The following is a 19,996-nucleotide window of genomic DNA, read 5'->3' as shown; positions in this document are numbered from 1 at the left end:
TTTCGGGAGGTAAGCTGCCTATCCTCAATTTCCTGTGGATATTTGAGCCAATTTGCTAGCTAGTGTTACACAAGGGTCTACATTTCACTTCGGCATTTTAGTGTTTGAATGTGGAAAAGTCTAATAGTTTTGATAGGTCCAGATATCAGGTATGCACAAATCTGCACTCATCCATTATTTCTATACACAATTCTCTAAGTGACTGGGTTAGCCAGGTAAGAGCCTTCACCGATTGATCCAATTGGACTTTTGAAGAGTCTAAATTACCCATGTCCTTTAATTCTATAATGATCTTTTCCCTAGCCTTAACGGGGAGACTAGTCAGGCTTATGGTCTGCAAGTTACCAGAGTCCGTTAACACCCTCATCCCTCTTCAAGAAAGGAATTATAACCCATTCATCTTGGAAAACCCTGGTTGGAGGCAAATACTAATCAGCCTCTGCAAGGAGTGACAAATCCTGTTTCAGGCTAACAGGAAGGCAGCCTAGTACATCATGTCGCATGCCAGTGTTGTTTGGCACTAGTGCTTTAAGGACTACTTGGGCGATTTACGGGGAAGGTGTACATGCTGAAGTGATCTGGGAATATAAGAGGGCGAAGTAAGTTAATTTGTCAACTAGTGGATTGGCAATATCCTCTGGATCACAATATTTACTATTAACTTTACATAGCGCCATGCAGTGTTGGAGACTTGGATAGGTGGCTTGTGTACCCTTCAACCAGGGGACCAGTTTGTACCTGGTATCTAGCTTGGAGGTGATAAACATCCAGAGCTCCCTGTTATGTTTAACAAGAGCAGTAACCGATTTTATTTGCATGCAATGAATTATAGACCCTATTTATATTAGGATTCAACCATGATGGTTTCTTAAACTTGGCATATACTTCTGAGGTCTGATGCATCTATGCAGCTGTTTAAATGTACATAGGTTTTGGTGGTAAAGATTCTGGTAATCAGTGGTGTTATGTTGGAAGGGGATTTGACTTTGGTGAACTAATTGTAGTACAGCCTTCACATAGATCAAGGAATACAAAAGTTAAACATTTACCAGGAGTGTCCAAGTTTGATCGAGGCAGTTTGAGGCCTGGGGAGAAATGCTCCAAATGCAAATCTTTGTAATGTGGTAGGAAACAAACCTAGGAAGGAGATGCAGACTCCACACAGAAGGCACCCCAGGCAAGAATTGAACCAGTTAACCTCTTGCTGTGAGGCAATGATGTAAACTGCTGCACCACTGGGCAGTCTGCAACACTTCTCTAATTCATTGTCATTATATGACCAAAACCAGGTCCGATTTGCCACAAGGAAAAAATTGCTGGGGAGCAAATCCCTCCCAAATTGCAAAGGACCAAGCTCAGCATTTTATCACCCCCTTGTGGGGGGTGTGGAGTGGACTAGCTGTTAGTTTGCACTGATGAAACTCCAGAAATGTGAATATACGTGAGCTCCAAATCCCCTTGCTCCATGACTGCACCAACCACTATTCTTGGACAGAGAATCTCACTGAGCAAGCCATCTACAAAGTTTGAGATGCAGCATAGCCAGAAAAAACTGCAATTCTACCTTCTACATATTTAACAGGGATTAAGGTTTACAGCTATGATCAGGACCAGAAATTATTAACCAATCTATTTGGTTTCGGAAAGCTTACAGCCTGTTGATTTGGGCTTGTGATCTTTCTAGAGATTGTCCCTATGAATGTAACAGACTCCTTTGTTTTAAAATGAACAGTATTTTATCTGTTTGGAAGGGGGAGAAGGCTGTAGCTGGGATTTCTGGTTGTATGCTGTAACACTCCTTTGTAAGAAGCGGCAGAGCAAATAAGCCACATGCAGGTGAGTGGAGCAAAGTCAGACTGGCAGTATAAGATCACACAAGGGGAAGACATTGTGGTTTCCTGACTGGAGACTGATTACAAGAAAGCACACCCTCAAAGCTGGTACAACAAGCAGGCCTCTTAACTGCTTGAATAAGGAACCCCCACCCCCTAGATAGGTCACACACAAAAGGATCTTGAGACACTGGTCACTTGAGAACAAATGGTGGGAATCCAAATGCCCACAGTGCTAGTTCCATACTCCTTAGGAGAGCTTTATTTTAGCAAAAGCAACATTTCAGAGTCTTTAAAAGTATACAAGTAGCTCAACCATAAAATGGCATCTTTTATCTAGACATATTGCAGTGTCTATAAAAGTACTTTTACTGGACACATGGTCCAGAAGACCAGTGAGGAACAGCTTACCATTTCCCCAGAGCAATGTTTAGTTAAGTAAACTGCTCAGAGACACAGTAGGTTAATAGAGGCTGAATGAATAAGCCCTGGACTACAGGATGCAGCTAGTACACAGCTCACAGCCTTAATATGAACTCCAAATGAACTCTCAATACATACCTTCCATTCCTTGGTGGTACAGACGAAACATCTATGAGCATCCATGGTTCAGGCAAAGGAGGTTGGCATTTGCTCATTTCTTCAATCTCTGGGAAGTGTGACCTAAGAGTCAACACAAAAATTAAAGCATCAGGGTGCCAAGTAAGGATATTTACAATTATGTAATCCTCCCTTAGACAGAAACATCCATGCTGACTCAACTTAGCAGCGTGTCCATTGTAAATGTAGCATTAGACATTTAGCCATCACAGCTCCATGTAGTGCAAATTTTAACAGTACATCCTGTAAGACAAATGTTTGTGCATTTTTAAGTGTTAATATTTTTGCAGGATGTCTTAGCTGTTTTAATAGGGGGGAGGGGAGAACAGTACAATATTTGTACATACTTCATGGAGATAGGACCAGCAAATGCTACCACACCCAGTTAAAGGAAGGCACAGAAAGGAATAGTCATGTCACATGCCACACATCAGTAACAAGCTTCCTCTGCACATCAGAGTAGCAAACTTCACACCCTTGAAATAGTTCCCCAGTTTATTGGATCTTACACTTAAAGCATAAGCTTTTTGCTAGGCTTGTAACGCATTAGATACCAACCTATAAACTTGGTGTTGGAGTGGTCCTTTTGAACTAAAAAAACCTAGTTAAGGCAGAGCTTTATGCCACTTTACTGATGCACTAGGCAAGTGTTGGCCTTGCACTCATATTGGGAATCTTTACTTCCACTTTATCCCAAATCTGCATTCCTGCTTCTGTACCCAAGCCAATGTAACATGCTCTACCAGACTCTCTGCAACTGCAATTACTTCAATTTCTACAGTGATATTAATCCTGTGTGCATCCTAGTCACTTTCTGGCACTTCACCTCTAGCTTCCTAACCTGCCAACTTCAATGCCCATATTTCTGGGCCTTATAGCAGTATGGGTTACTCCTTTGTTTTATGCACCTTACTTTACAGCTTTAAGCATTTATCCCACACTACTACTGTCAGTTGACTGGAGACAGACTAGTTTTACCCAAGATTTCCCTTCTCAGACATCCCTTCCCTTTTATCTCAACATTTCAGTTTCATCTAACCCCACCCCATTTGCTGCCATGCAAACTGGTCTAGACACTTGCATTTCATTCTCTAATTCTCAAGTTACTGTAAAGAATCTAATGCCACATTGTCTGCCTACAGCAACTTTCATCGATCTCCAACCTATTTTAAGTACAAACAGCAGTGGATTCAGATTAACCCTGATGCACACGCAGTACGACTGGGAACACTAAGTTTGAACACTTCATAGCAATGTCCAAGTTTTTGTACAAAAACTGCACCAATTCTACAAATAGGTACTTCTGAAAGAATTGAGCAAATCAGACTTCTTGGGACCTTCTCATACACTTTTGCCAGGTCTAGAACACCCATTTGGACCCTCTTCATAGCTAGCTTCTCCATCTTCCTCAGTTCAAAAACACTAGCTCAACTCAGCTGCATCCTGATCCAAATTTAAAATTTCTCATCTCTACATATTACATGTGCCAGCCAGCACCTTCATGTAGTGAGAGGAGTTTGATACCTTTGCCCAGTTTTGAGTGGGCAATGCTTTTACACTGTACTAGAAAGTTTATCCTCCAGTCATCTGGTATACATATCTCCATAAGTTACTTGGGAGCCATTTCTCCACCAGTCAGCCAACATCTTTAAAACCTGCTATGACAGAACCTGGTCCTTTCCCAAATTTTCTTTAGTGATGTTTTTAACTAGGTGGCTACCTAGTTACGATTTTTTGATTCTGAAACAGCTGTTAATCTCCCCAATCTCAAAGCTAAAAGATTAATGAATTCAATGCCACACATTACATTATAGTTTTGGCTTGGAGTTAACCGCAACAGATCTGCACTTCTAGATTAAAAGGCAAATGTGCATTAGGGCAGCTTCGCATGGACCAAACTCCACTGCAATCTTTCTCCAGTGGAAACAAATCACATATTGGCCAATACTCTGCATAAAATGTTCTCAAAGGGGAAGAGTTACCAGTGATAGATTTCTTCCATATCTGTTATAGCTGCTACATACTGCAATATATAGATCCATTCATGAGATGGTGATTACCTAGTTAAATGTATAAATGCATTTCAAAGCCAAATACTCTTGCCAATTTTTCATCAAAATAAACCCATTATACAAAAATGGCTACAATGGAAGCCTGACTTGGGAGAATACCGCTGTACAAATCAAAAGGCTGTTTTTCTTAACTTAAGGCAAGTCAACTGCTGCTAAAATAAGCATATGGAATACAACGGGGTGTAAACTTTCAGTAACCTATAGGAGCAATATATCCATTTGAACCAATGGGACACCATTTGCAAGGCCTTTGGTTGAAGTGACCCAAATCTTGGTGATCAAAGTCATATTTTCCTGAAGTACATCTCCAATCAATGGCATAGCTATGCTAGGAATAAGATTTCCCCATAAAAGGAAGTCTGGAAAAAAGTGCCTTCAAGGGTTGGATACTACATGAAGGGGAAATTAGCTCCGAGGGCACTTAAAGCCCGATTCCCTCCCCCTCGGACATTAATTCTCTAATCTTAGACACGCAAGATAAAGAACCCTCCAACTTAATTTAATGCAGTCTTTCATACTTACTGTTCAGCTCAATACAAAGCTATGAAAAACAAGGAAGTCTTTCTGATTGAGGGTAGAGGGTAAGTTTGCTTATGTCTTTAATGTCTGTATAAAAATGATTTTTATTCTGCAGCTTGGTATACAGTTAACTGTGTGCATTTCTAAATGTACAAACCATGAAAAAAACTGAGGCAGTACCAAGAAGCAGGATTATATAGTACTGAATGCCCATTGATGTTTCAATCAGCAGCACCATTTGTTTGTTCTGCATCAGCCACTAGGTCATTTATAAATATCTGCAGGAAAGTCTCCAGGAATATATGGCATTCCTTTCAAAGTCTGGAAGTTAGAAAGAAAGCATGGAAACACTTCCAATCATTAGCAGTATTTTAAGAGGGGAAATATCATGGAAGAAAGCTGTGGTGGCTGTAATAAACCAAGATGGCAAAGGTGCATCAAAGCCAGCTTCATAGGCCCATTTCAATTTTAATTGAAGATTAAAAATTATTTCCCATTAACAAAAGTACGGCAAAAGCATTGCTAAAATTTATAGATTGGGCAGCACAGCAGTCAACATTGTCACCTCACAGTAAGAGGTTTTCTGGTTTGTTTCTCAGCTGATGTGCCTTCTGTGCGGAGTCTGCATATCCTCCTTGTGCTCGCATGGGTTTCCTGAGGCTACTCCAGTTTCCTCCCATATTCCAAATAAGTGTCTGGACCACTTCTCCCCGAGCGTCCACTGAAAATAGGCTCTGCCCTACTTGGAGTTTCCCCAGTCAGCTAATGTCAAATATGGACCAAATGTGGTTGTGTGAAGCAGACAGTTGACAAAATTATCCAGTGAAGCAGAAAGCAATAAAATCACCGTTAGTGAGTCTTTATGCACAGAAAGCATTTGACAGATTTGGCCAATGCAAACCTTTAACCTTGGTGTTTTATCAAGGGATAAAGTTAGGAAAATACAAGACATACCAGACACAAAAATTAAAGTGGGAGGGTTCCTCTCCTAGTTTCCATTTTACAGGTAAAAACTAATGGGTGTCCTCTGGCCCCTTTCCAATTTCCATTGGCAAAGAAATAAGTGACTCAAATTCATGGATAAAAAAAATTGATAAAGTAATGTTTGCTTTTTGTAGGATTATTTTCAACTAAACAGAAAAATGCACAAATCTTTTACTGTGTAATAAATGCCATGTATATTACAAGGAAACAGATTTGCCCTCATGTCAAAACTAGGATGATTTTATAACCATTAGTGAATCTAAACAGCCACTGGGGATGCACAAGCCAGTGCATTTCTTTGGGCTGATCCCAAGCCTGGATAAATGGGGAGGGTTGAGTTGGTAAGGGCATCTGGCATAAAATTTTACCAAATCATACATGCAGAAAACAGTACAGATCTATATACCGGATAGGTGGGCCCAGGTTAACAAGGACCCAAAAACCCAATTGTGAAATTGGGAATGCCACTGAACTTGGGAACTCTGGATACAAGCATACTTCAATCTTTTACAGCAAGAAAAATAGAGAACGCAATTAATGGCTGGGACAAATGCCTAAAAAAGGGACAAGTTAGAAAACTGATAAGAAAATTCACACTAAAGCAAAACCCAAAGCATATGAAGTCAAACTCAAGTGTAATTTTCTTTCTTCAGTATTTAAATGACGTGCAAATAATTTCCCAGAAAATTACACAATTAAGGAGGCAAAACTCTGGAGTTTCTGCAAAATTCTTTACAGCTAAATGGTATGAGAAAGTAGGCTATTTGAAGATTCAGAGTGTAAAGGAAAGCAAGTTCAAAAACACCAAAAAGTATTGTAAAGCAAACAGAAAATACTGAAAGTGACATTGCTTTGTTATAAGATAGATGGGAAACAGAAAACCTAAGTTCACAAGGGAAAAAAGAAAAAAGATGCATATTCCAAAAGACTGCAGAAAGAAAAGGGGGGGCAAGAAGCAGGTGAAAAGAAATCATAGCTAAACATGGAAGGACTGAAAAGAAAGATGGCCACTGTCAGCACGGCACAAATGGTAATTACCGCCCCATAAGCTTAACCAGTCTAGTCTGCAAAGCTATGGAGAGGATCATAATGGAGCTCAAACAAAGATATAGGGGACTTGCAGACATTGGACCAGACCCAGTTTGGCTTTGTCAAGGGAAGATCATGCCTTTTGAACTTGGTCGACTTCGAAACAGTCACCAAGGCCATTGATGAGGGAAAGGCAGTCCATACAGCCTACCTTGACCTTGCAAAGGCTTTCGACACAATACCCCACTCTGGTATTGTAGAAAAACTTACCAGCTTAAATGTAAACCCATATGTCACAAGATGGGTTGCAAACTGGCTTAAGGACAGAACCCACAGGGTTAGAGTTGCTGGCGCTGTGTCAGACTCCAAGCTGGTCACAAGTGGTGTCCCACAGGGCTCGGTCCTTGGCCCCCTATTGTTTGGCATCTACTTCTCAGAAGTACAGGCCAACATGGGAGGACTTTGGCTGACAAAGTTTGCAGACGACTGCAAACTGGGCGCCATAGTGGAAAGTGCATCGGACACCGATATCCTTCAGAAAGGACTCACGGAAACAGATAGCTGGTGCCAGAGCCATGGCCTGAAGTTAAACGCCAAAAAATGTATAGTCATACCCTTCGGGAAAAACAAGGTAACCCCAAGCTACCATATAGGTGGCAATCCACTAAGCACAGAAGAGGTTATCAGGGACCTGGGGACCCAGGTTGACAGTGGCCTTTCTTTTGACACTCACGTTGCTAAAGTGGTTAGAAAGACCTTCTACATTGCCCACCTGATCATGAAGGGATTCACATACAGATCTAGTGAGGTCATTGTTCCCCTGTACTCTTCACTTATCAGACCAATGATAGAGTACAATGCACCATTCGGGATGCATCTCACCCGACATCTGCAGCAATTGGAGAGACCCCAAAAGTTCCTCACCAAAAGGATAAAGGGACTCCAAAATCTGTCATATGCTGCCAGATTGAAGAAACTCCAGCTCTATTCAGTCGCATACAGTCTACTCAGAGGTGACATGTGCCTGACATACAAGGCCATGTCCAACCCGGAATTAATGGACATGCTCCACCTCAAAAAATCCAAATCCATCAAAACCACTAGAGCAAGCGACTTAAACCTTAGCACGGATATAAATAGGACGTGCTGGAGGGATAGATTTATCACTCAGAGACTCCCTATGCTGTGGAATAAAATCCCGGTCCATGTGAGGCAGAGCACCTCGCTGACTCTGTTCAAGAGAAATCTAGACCTGTGGATGGGAGATCGTAGGTTTACCCCGGGAATCATCTCTGTGTCACTGCTGGACAGAGGCACAACAAACTAATGGGCACAGTATTTTTTCATATAAGGGGTGGCGTAAGCCACAAAAATTTGGGCTAGGCTTATAAATGCCTTAGGGCAGATAGCTTAGTATAAACCTATGAACCTAAGCTAAGGATGTAAACAGCCACATGGAAAATTGTATGCTTTAAGTTTAATAAGCAATCAAAACAGTGGGATAAGATTAATGTGATGATCATTCCTTTGAATTGATAGAGCAGGCATTTCTGAATTAAACTAAAGATTCTTCATATTTGGTCAGAAAAGGGATTTAATTGGATTGGTTCAATACAGTCTACAAAAGTGTTAAGCTTCTCAGGAAGAAATAGAGGATGTGAGGAAGGCCTTAGAATGCCTTAAAGTAAGGCGGTACAGCTCTGTTTTTATTTAGGACTGTACAAGTGAACTTTCCCACAATGACTCCTGTATGGACTTCCAGCCCTCATGGATAGCTTTTGTACAAGTGTATGGAATTTACCCAAATCATTTCACTGTGGCATGACTGATTTGTGGGAAATACCCACATGAAAAAAAGTAAAAAAAAAAAAAAAAAAAAAACACACACCACAGTATGCACAACATCCAAGCCTAACTTTAGGCACACGTGTTTAGGCATGATGGCTCACTTTTGTCAAAATCATTGAAGAGTTTTTGCAATATTTCACAAACTTCGGCCAGTATTTTTGCCAACTTGTAAATTAGGTTAAATAGTACAAATAACAGCTTCAACAGAACCAAGTCAGCTACCAAAGCAAATCAAGATAAATCCCAAAGCACAGGACCCGAAGCCAGATGTTAAAGTGTATAAAACTTTTAATAAGTCACGACACACCAATAATACACCAAGCACTTTCACCCGGCTCCTGCCAGGCTCTCAAGGAATGAAAAGAACCACAGTATCATTAACATTTATATATCACATTACTTGGTCAGCTGACCAGTAAGTTAGGTTCAATTAAAATTCTGTTACTTTGCTTTAAAATCATAAAAATATTCCAATACATGTTAAAATTAATACAAACATTTCACATTTTCCTTGTTATTGAACTATTATATATTACTAATGGTATAATAGATGAATAGTAGATGCAAAAACAAAATCATAATCAAAGCTTTGCTTTTTAAAGTTTCAGGACACATCCTATATTAAATATCATTTAACCCAGGAGATCTGGTAGCATCCAATCTCAGCTGCCAGAAGAGTTCACGAAATTCTAAACTAGTCTCCCAACTCCCCCCTCTCACCTCAGGGGTAATTTGCTCAAGTACTATAAACTTAAAGTTCATGTTGTCACACTTTTGAGAGAGTGTTTAAAGAATGCATTAGTTTCCTTACTTCTAGAAATGTCATACAAGTGTTCATACACCCTTTCTTACAGATCTCTCCGTTTTACCAATGTAAAAACTTGAACAGTGCGTGCAAACTCCTAGATATACCCCCCCCCCCCTGGTTCCACAGTTGTAATATTTGTTAGGAATATAAAATTCCTATGTGGTAAATGAAAAATGGCCAGATTTAACATAGCAAAACATTGATTGCAACTACCACATCTATATGTACCCCACTTCATTTTATCATCAATATTAACCATCCCCTTTCTTTCAAAAAGCTCCTTTAAGTTACTACCCCTCTTTCTAATAAAATAAGGGTGCTTTGAGAATAATCGTTTAATTTCCTCATTCACCCCCAGAATGGGCCAATATTTGAGAAGATTCCACTTCGTGTGGATTACTGGAAAAGGTGTAAAAACTTCCAGATTCAATATCGCTCTTCTGCTCACTTTTACTTTACCTAATCGTAATAGTGCTGGATATTTGGAGTGCCCATTTTCAAAAATTTCCTGGGTTATGACATCAGATGCTCAGGATAACCCTTTTCTAAAAACAATTTAATAATCTCAGCTTCCCTACTGAAACTTTCCATGGAGCTTGATATTCTTGAAGCTCTAATGAGTTTCCCCTTAATAGCCTTTTTTTTTGGTAAAAAGGATGCACACTACTGAAGTGCAAGTAAGAGTTAAAAAATGTGGGCTTCCTATATATTCTTGAATGAAAGTTAGAATAAATGTAATCCTTTGAAAGGGCAAAATCCAAATAATTTAATTCCTGGCAGGAGCTGGGTGAAAGTGCTTGGTGTACTATTGGTGTGTCTTGACTTATTAAAAGCTTTGTACATTTTAACATCTGGCATCGGGTCCTGTGCTTGAGATTTATCTTTCTTTCAATAGTACAGATTGAAACATTTGATGAATCCGTTAATGCTAGGGGCTTTTAAGTTTTACTGGAAAATGTGTTACTTCTGCACAGCATTAAGGTTAGTTTGTGAAACGTGGTTAAAGAAAAAAAGGACAGAAAACAAAAAAAGGACAGAAAACAAGTTCGGTTAGGGTATAATTGTTTTTACTGTAACATACATTCTAACAAAAACTCAGGTGGAGGTGTTCTTACAGGAATTAAAGACAGCAAAGACTAGTAATTACACTAGTAATAAAAACCCCTGGAACACAATTGGAGTATATAGCCCACAGTTATGTGCTGATAACCTAGGAGAATTCATACCCATCTATGCATTTATCAACAGGATAGATTTCCCTAATAAGATACTTTAAGGCAAGTCAAAATTCAGCTTTGAAACCAGAAATAAACAAGTTGGACAGAAATTAAGCATAGTATTTGACAAGATGAAGAAAAATTAAAGCTATTGCACATATGAAGCCAGATTATAGATATACAAGTGGAAGTAAAGCTATACAAGTTGAATGCTGTGTATACATTCTACAGTTTATTCAAGATTAAATGCATTTACAAAAGACTTTGCAAAACAGTTTAGTTACATATAAAGGGGGTGAGAAGTTGGACATCTGGATAATGTCAGATACTGAAATTAAATTTTGAAAAAAATATTCAAAGTAGAGATTCAAACAAACCACCAGGAGGGGATGAATTCATGACGGCAAGTTTTTTTTTTAAACTAGATCATACAAATATGAAGCAATCAAGATCAGAGAAATGCACTCCTGTTTTAATAACAGGAAAAGGGAGTAGAACAAACCCAGAGTCCTACATATCCTTAAATCTTTTCACATTGTGGAATAATGGATTGGATAGGTTATTGTCAGAACTGGAAAGGTTGAGACTTGAAACCATACATCACTATGCACAACTTGAAAATAGAGCTAGTATCACCTGCAACAGTAGTATCACCTGTAATAGTGTTCTGTAACACTAGAGCAGCTATGAATGGATTTGCAATGCAGTTTACATAGATATTACTTCAGTATTTGCTAGGGTCAAGAGTGATCAGAGTACATATCTAGTCAGATTGCTGTATGGCTTTCCAATAGGACATGGAAGTTACAGCAACTGGACAGGTGAAATTCTAGGGTACAGTCTTGTTCCATAGGACTGTCCTAGGTCTGTAATTGTTTAGACAGAATCTGTTAGATCCACCTTTTTCATCCAAGGTGTTCTAGTGTATACGAATGACTTGAAATTGGGTAAACTGATAAGTTAAATTAGGCAAGTCTGCAAAACACCTTTACCAAATTGTCCATTTGGTCACAGAACATTGATCTACACAAAAAACATACAAGATTTGTTAGACAAAAAGGTGAATACAGCACAGCAACAAACTAAATTCCTTTAAGGAATTGTGTATGTGGTTAGATCCAGCTCTGCGTTTTTCTAATGCTATCAACTGGTTCAACAGTTTAGACCACTAGGTTGTACAGAACTGCAAAGTCGTTAGTTACACCCAAAATGAGCATGGAACAATATGGAAACCTTAAGAAAACAAGCACAAGTAAACTGAAAACAGTACAGTGAAAATATACCAAAGGGCATTCATGCATGCAATAGTTAAATATCTGAGGCACTCATATTGAAGAGGAGATCTTCAGGTATACAGGGCATTTAGAGAACCACCTCTTGGAATGTTTTGAGGTTAGTCACAAAATCAGCTAGCCAATGTAGAAGATTCTATAGGAATGAGAAGTGTACAAAATGGTTATCAGACAGTACCTGATGCATGGAACAGGACTACCCAACTACATTAAAGCAAGAACTAGTTTAGGTAGTGACATCAGCCTGGACATACATAAACTGTTTTGGTATATTCGCAGGATAGGGTTGACTGCAATTAGGGGCACAAAATGGGCAAGAGCTTGAGTTTACTGAAAAAAATGGCTAAGGAACCAAGACAGTAACTGAAGGAGGGGGGCAGCATGGGAAGGCTAAAACTATTGCTCCATTTTTAGTGCAACTAAAAAATTACTAACCTAGTCTACTGGATAGGGATCCCACAGCTTAAGCAGAATGCTTTACTGCCAGGTTCTAAGGGCGTGTAACCAGTTGCAGATCCTCAAAAATAAACTTATAGACATCATGAGACCACCAAAATAAACTTTCCATTACAAAAAAAACTCCTAATGCTATTGCTAAACTAAAACAAACTCCAACAGGTTTAAGGTGTGTACTACGCTAGCTACTGCAAGGGCCTTATGCCTATACATGCATCCTAATCTGACAAGTACCAGTACCCTTGGTAAGTAAGCAGGGGCCTTTGAGATTACCATTTACAGGCTGCCTATGTCCATGGGAGATTAGGATGCCAAACCAAGGATGACTTTCCTGTTGAATCAATTGTCTAAGATGCACCTGAATTGGGTTAGGGGTGAACCCTGCTTCACATGATGGGGAAACTGTTTCAAAACAGGTAGTCTCTGGCTTAAATACTGGTCTCAAGCAAGTCCTATTATGTCACAGACAAGGCTAAAGACCAATTCTGGTACTTAACAGATATGCAAGAGTGCCATCATGGGGGGGATCTGACCAATGCCTTGCACGCCAGGTATAGATCTGTCCTCAGTCTGTAGGAGGGTACAGAATAAAAGTGATAAAGCTTTGAGGTGGACTGTACAGGATACGTTACATCCACCCTGTATTCTTTTTAGTGAGGAACCTCTGGACATAGCTATTCGATGCGCCTGGTTAGGATCATACCAAAGGGGATATTGTACTTCATGATTATCCAGCTGTATTCAGACTGTAGACTTCCTTTTACCTAACTGCCATACTACTGCAGACACATGGTTAAAGGCTAGATTACCATTTGACTGAAGTCCTTAACTACTGGCCTGATTCTTAAGGTGTGCCACTGTTTACCAGGGTGGACTTGAAGGATCCCATTTATGCATTTTTTTGGAATTTAGCTTTAGTCCATGGCTGACAGATGTCAGAGCCAGCCTTTTCCTGGAAAACTTAAGTTATGAATTCCTTTACCATCACTAGTTTCCACTTTGCAATCTGCAAATTAGGTCAGCCAGTGGCCCATGGCTTCAGAAGTAAAGAAAACCAAGGGACTGCTTGTGACCGGCCTCTTTAGAGGTGGATTCCACAATTCTAACTTCCTGGGTCCTGTCTAAGCCAGATAGCTATCCACTGGTTGACAAGGGTTTACACTAAACCTTGAGTTTGGGAACAAAGTTTGAGAAGGTGAAGTGCGTCAAAGATACCTTGGCTGGGTCAAGGCAAGAAGCATGAACAGATTTGCCCTCAAGCATTACTTAGCTGACCTTCAAGAAGTCAGCCAGCCCTTCGCCTGGTGGGACACATCTCTCATATTTGGCTTTGGTAAACTGTCCTCAGCCATTTGATTCTATCTGCTGCATGCTATGCTTTCCAATGTTTTGTTAAGATTTTCTTTTTTATACAGCCCACTGACTCTAGGGTCACCTCTAATTTTGGGTTCTGTACTTCCTGGTGGGTACAGCTGCCTCTGTACAGCTACTAACATGCTTGTACAATGTTAGTGTGAAGAGCTCTGCATAGGAAGCAGTGTTCAGGGTCTATGGTGGCTTGAAATTGTAAAGTTCTCACTTAACAGCATGAAGTTAGCCTTGAAGCAATTAAACATTCCAGGGTTAGCTGGGGTTCCAGGTTTTAAATTTTTACTTCCATGGAGACTTGTGGTTAGACCTTTTCAGTGAAGCTGCACGCCCCACCACAGTGTAATGCCACTCTGTTTTAGTGGCTACTAGATCCCTAGATTGGTGTACTGACAATCTGGTCCAGGGGCTTAAAATCCAGTCTTGTATGCCTGCATGTTAGTCATTATGCAGTTCCCATTTAATAGTGAGGCAATTAAAAAGTAATCTATGAATATGGCATTTGTATGGTGCCATTTCTAGCAAGCACTTCCTGGGTCAGAGGAACTAAAACTTACTGGTATAGAATTTTGTCTATGGTAATTGAACTAAAGCCAGATAGGAAGTAAACAGGCACTAAAGATAACTGAAGTCAACTATGATGGCACTCAAAATACTGTGAAGAGCCAACAGTAAGCAAGTATACTTAGAACGGGTTCACCAATACTGGCCAAGATTAGCTTAACTTCACTCCCTCCCAACCAATACTGTATCAAGTGCCCACATTGAGGTTAATAGTATCAAATGTTAACCAACATTCCAGATGGCCTACTGTCTAGGCTAAAAATGACCAGTTAGATGCCCTATACAGGCTATTGAACACTACACTTGAAATCAGGCTGTATGCCACATGACTGAGAGTAGCAGTCATTCCCTTGCACAAAGATAGAAATTTAGACTCCAGTAATTCTGGACTCAGGCTGACCAGCCTTACCTGCAAGGCTATGGAAATGGAAAGGAACAAGGGATCTAGATCTCCCGAGACTCAACCCAATCCAGTTCAGATACTGATTTATACTTGTCCACTGTAAGTGATTTGAAGTCAACCAGTATCTACCCATCTGAATCTTGTAAAGACATTACAAGCCACCTCATAAAAAACAAGGCAAAACTAAACGTTAAACTGTGGCTGACCAAGTCTGCAAACTTGGCACCACCATACATCCTATAGAGGACACCAGGATCCCACTAGAGGGCCTGTCCTAAAGAAATGGTGCTAAAACCATGAACTGTGATTATGTGCCAAGTAACATACAATTGTATCCTTTAGCATGCATCATTCTTTGTACCTAGCACATTAAACCCCACTATAATCCCATAGTTATACATTTGAAATGTTTGACAATTAACTATCCTTTGATCATTATAGATCCATTGTAATGGAAGTTAAGGGGCCTAAAATCAAGAACACTAAGACCACCTCAGAGTCTCTTCTCTGCATTTTACAGGCGGAGAGATGAAGTATGCCTTGTGTAGAGTCCGACTGTTCTCTCAGATCAATTACATACTCAGTCTAATGGTATCAAACACTACCTTAAGAGCACAACCTCTTCCTCAATTAACAAAACAAGCATGAGGGATAAGCACATACCAGAAGATAAAGCTTACGAAACCAGCTTCTCCATGTGAAACAGTACTTTACTGTAGTTAAATGCAACTTAAACTACAGTATCAGTATGGAAATTAACCATGGCTTGGCATCAAAGACCCTCACGACTAGGGGGAAACATTGAAGAATATACTTAGCAGCTAGTATTCAGAGATCCATATTGCAAAGCACAAAGTCTAATAGTTACCATGGGAAATCAGGACTAGACTTAAAGATCCTCAAAGGTTATATAGCCCATGTAGTATAAATTGCTCTAAACAGTGTTAAGCTAAAGTGACTCAGGCTTTGTATGGCAGATGTCAGAACAAAAACCACACGAGAAAAAACAAACATATTAAGAACATTGGAATCAGATCCAAGAAAAGGACAATGTATTGCACTAAGTGCCTTGGTCACAACAGCCTTCAAAGAATACAAATTCATATTAAAACATTCCCCTACACATACATAAATAAATAAATATAAATATATATACACACACACTAAATATATATATATATATATATATATATATATATATATATATATATATATATATATATATATATATATATATATATATATATATATATATATATATATATATATATATATATATATATATATATATATATATATATATATATATATATATATATATATACACACACACACTATATATATATATATATATATATATATATATATATATATATATATATATATATATATATATATATATATCTCCCTATCCATCCATCTATACGCGTGTGTAAATATATACGTACACATACGTGTGTAAATATATATCTCTATTTGCACACGCGCGTGTGTATGTGCGCATACATAACAAATTATATATATGTGCGTGTGTATACATACATATATACATATATATACATTATATATATATATATATATATATATATATATATATATATATATATATATATATATACATATATATATATATATATATATATATATATATATACATATATACACACACACACTTTTATGGCTGATTATATATACAAAAATGAATGTGGAGCAACATGTTTTGTTTTTATCTAGATCTCACTTTGTAAGGGGGGTACATCTTCCACAATTTTTGTCTCTGCTGAATAAAAACATCTATTATCAAATTTGATGGCTTACAGTGTGGTGTTGTGACTTATTTTAGATATACACCTTACTGGAATGAAAGATGGTTCTATTAAAACTACTGTTCACCATAAGTTTGATATCAGTATTTATATGGTACTAGTTGCCATCCTGAACATGCTATAAAAGCCTTACTTTATAGGGAAATACTCAAGGCTTTGTAATACTTTAGATTTACAAACACAAGTCTGTCCATGTTATTACATATGGGTTACAGTGAAGCTATGATTAAGGATTCTACAAATAGAATTATTGGTGTCAATATAAACATTAATGGACATGTTGGTATTACAAAAAGACAAAGAAAATTGAAAATGTATTTTGTCACTACGGATATGTTGAGTGAACACATTTGGCAAATAGTGAAATTTCATTGGAAGTTTACTGAGGGATGAAATTTCGAATACTATAATTTATGTGCCCTATGTGGCTTATAAAAAAACAGGACAAAATTCATGTGACAAGCTGGTGAAATCTTATTTTGCATTTCCCCATGATGGATGTTCCCGTTTAAACTAAGATACTAGACGTTGTAACAACTAATATATGTTGCTCTATAGTACCTAGTTTATAGAATAAATGGGAAACAATTTGTAACAAATGCTTTCTGCTGTGAAACAGAAGGTGTGGTGTATTGTTTAAGGTGTCTATGCAACCTAATTTTATATTGCAAAAACCAAGAGAAAATTCAAAACAAGGTTGCAGGAACTCATTAGAAATATTAAGATAAAAATAAAGTTCTATAGCAATGCATTTTATGCATAATCATTGTGACTATACTTCAGAGGCAACAACTTTAGAGAAAGTATTCATTAGAAAAGGGGATGATAGATTAAATAGATTGTACAAGGAAATTGCTTATTTAAAAATGTGATACCCTTGTACCAAGGGGGTTGAGACATTAATTGGAAGCATTTTAAATTTGTTTCAATATCTATTGGTTTAATTGTCTAATTAAATTACTATATATATTATATATAAATAATAATTTGTATTCTTTGAAGGCTGTTGTGGCTGAGGCGCCCAAGTGCAATAAATTGTTTTCTTGGATCCGATTCAAGTGTTGCTCTTAATGTCAGAGAACATAGCTGGTAAGCAGAAAAGGAAAGCAATTGGGACGCAGAGTATGGAATTCACTTTGCTGCACACTTAAAACTGGTCTCCCTTACAGAAACAGTAAAAGAGATGTGAGCAGACATGCTGCACATCAGGGAGCAGTCAATCAAGAAGCAACATCCAGAAACAAAGACTGGTCACTAACATCAGGAAATGGTAAAAACACTAACATGCTAAACGAGAAACACACCATAAAATGCATCTTTGGTCAGATATTTAGGGGTTTGGTGGCCTTTGCCCAGTAGGAATTGGCCAAGTTATTGAAGAGGTACAACTCAGAGAAAGCAGTGTGCTAGCTTAACAGCAAAGCTGAAGCAGTGACCTTTGATTAAGAGAAAATCCTCCCCACTGCAACAGCTTTGGTATCCACAGTCTACCTCACTCCCAATTATAGCTCAGCCTTATTTGAAGATGAATGCCTTGGTCCTAGTAAAAAAAAAGCAGTTTTAAGCCTTAAGATTGCACTTCTAACTCGACTTTCTTGCCCAGTGGTAAACTGGCACAAATGCAAAGGAAAGCCAGCTGACCTGAGCCTCAGTAAAATGTTACATCTTTTGTGCATTCCTACCAATATTGAGGATCCACATTGAAAACAGAGTCTTGGCTAGAGCTGGGCTTATGACCTACACTATAGGAACAATGGGGGCTAAAAAAGGGATTGCAACTTAAAATTGACTGCCAGTTAAGTGTGCTGGACTAAACTGTAGTACAAGTTCACTGAAGGTATCTGTTACTAGCCCATATGATGGAAAGTGCGAAACTGCTACTGCTTGGCAAAGTTCTTTTGCACCCCCCCCCCCCCCAAAACTTCCTCCCTGCTTGTAGGCCAATGCCTTTGTCCCAGGATTTTCTAGAGATAAACCATTGAAAGACTAAAGAGGTGGCCATCTATTAGTGTTGATGTAAGGTATAGGAGACTGCATGTTTGAAGTGCAGCTATGCTTGGCTCCCTGGTGTCGCGTCAAGTTATATAATGCAGGTATGGGAGGCCTCATGGAGAAAGGCAGCATTTTTGGTTGTGTCACTATTCCACCTATATAGTTCTGAGCATACAGCAAACTGTATTGCATACACTTGTGGTAGTGTCTTGCCAGTCATTTTGATACTATGTATTTATGCAGCATAACTTGTAATCCAACTTGTATTTTGTTACTGCTACAAGAGTTGAACAAATCAGTAGTCTATGTAATAGGAAGCAGTGTCATGAAAAATTGAGGGCTTGACCTAGTGTGAAAATCTTACAAAATGCTTGTTAAGACTTCTAACATGCATCTGCAAACTGAACAGCATCCCCTTTTGGGGCCATGTAAAGGATGATATGTAGCTGCCTGTGGGGGTAGCTGCCAAGTACTCCCAAGGTACAAGTCAACAAGGGTAGACCTTGTAGATGACAAGTAGGCAAAGTTAGGAGCATAAGGATGCATGCATTCTATGTCCCAAATATAGAAAACCCTAAACCCTTTACATTTTACAATATGCTAGCTATAAGGGGCATACATCATAATACGGATGAATATAAAAAAGTGTGATTGTGGACTATTTGGCAGAAAAATATGTAAGAGCTGGTGAAAGTTTCCTGGCTGATATCTGGCACACACCATGAACTAAGATAGCAGGGACTATATACATTGTAGCACAATCGGGGGCAGAGTGTAGATTACACAAATTAGTCAACACTAGGAAAAGGCAATAAAACAGCAATCACTAAAAATGTTACAATCCATTGGCGAAATTGGACTTTATATACCTAGTCTGTCCAGGACCCACACTCATCAGGAGGGCTGGTGAATGGAAGTCTGACACTGGGTTTCGCACTACTTGCCTGAGTTTAAAAAAGACATACAAAACACAAAAATTGGACATTATACAGGTGGGAGTCAATGGTAACAGATTTGTATATAGCATGTTATACTCTTTTTGATAATTCCATCTCCAAGTCTCTTCTACAAGAGGAAGCCACATGTTAGGATATCCAGCCACAGCAATGGAAATGATTAAGCTGTTCTGAGAGGTTGACTATCTCTAATGCTCTTAACTCTTTGGATAAAGTAATGCAAGGCTGGC

General features: G+C 38.7%; 1 protein-coding gene across 4 annotated transcripts in view; it reads right to left on the bottom strand.

The window, feature by feature from the left end:
- Positions 1-19,996, bottom strand: part of LOC122800037 (oocyte-specific histone RNA stem-loop-binding protein 2-like) — a 512,723-nt gene that overhangs the window by 482,785 nt on the left and 9,942 nt on the right. For 3 of the 4 annotated variants that reach the window (XM_044069515.1, XM_044069512.1, XM_044069514.1), the window contains exon 2: positions 2,394-2,495. The exons of the other annotated variant lie outside the window; for it this stretch is intronic. In XM_044069515.1, coding sequence (XP_043925450.1) covers positions 2,394-2,470 — 77 coding nt within the window. In that variant the 5' untranslated portion in view covers positions 2,471-2,495. The remainder of the gene's footprint in view (positions 1-2,393; positions 2,496-19,996) is intronic. 4 annotated transcript variants of the gene reach the window in all.

Source organism: Protopterus annectens, chromosome 4.part0 (assembly GCF_019279795.1).
Source record: "Protopterus annectens isolate FY-2018-M chromosome 4.part0, PAN1.0, whole genome shotgun sequence".
NCBI lineage: Eukaryota > Metazoa > Chordata > Ceratodontiformes > Protopteridae > Protopterus > Protopterus annectens.
This window is presented reverse-complemented; position numbering and strand designations above follow the sequence as displayed.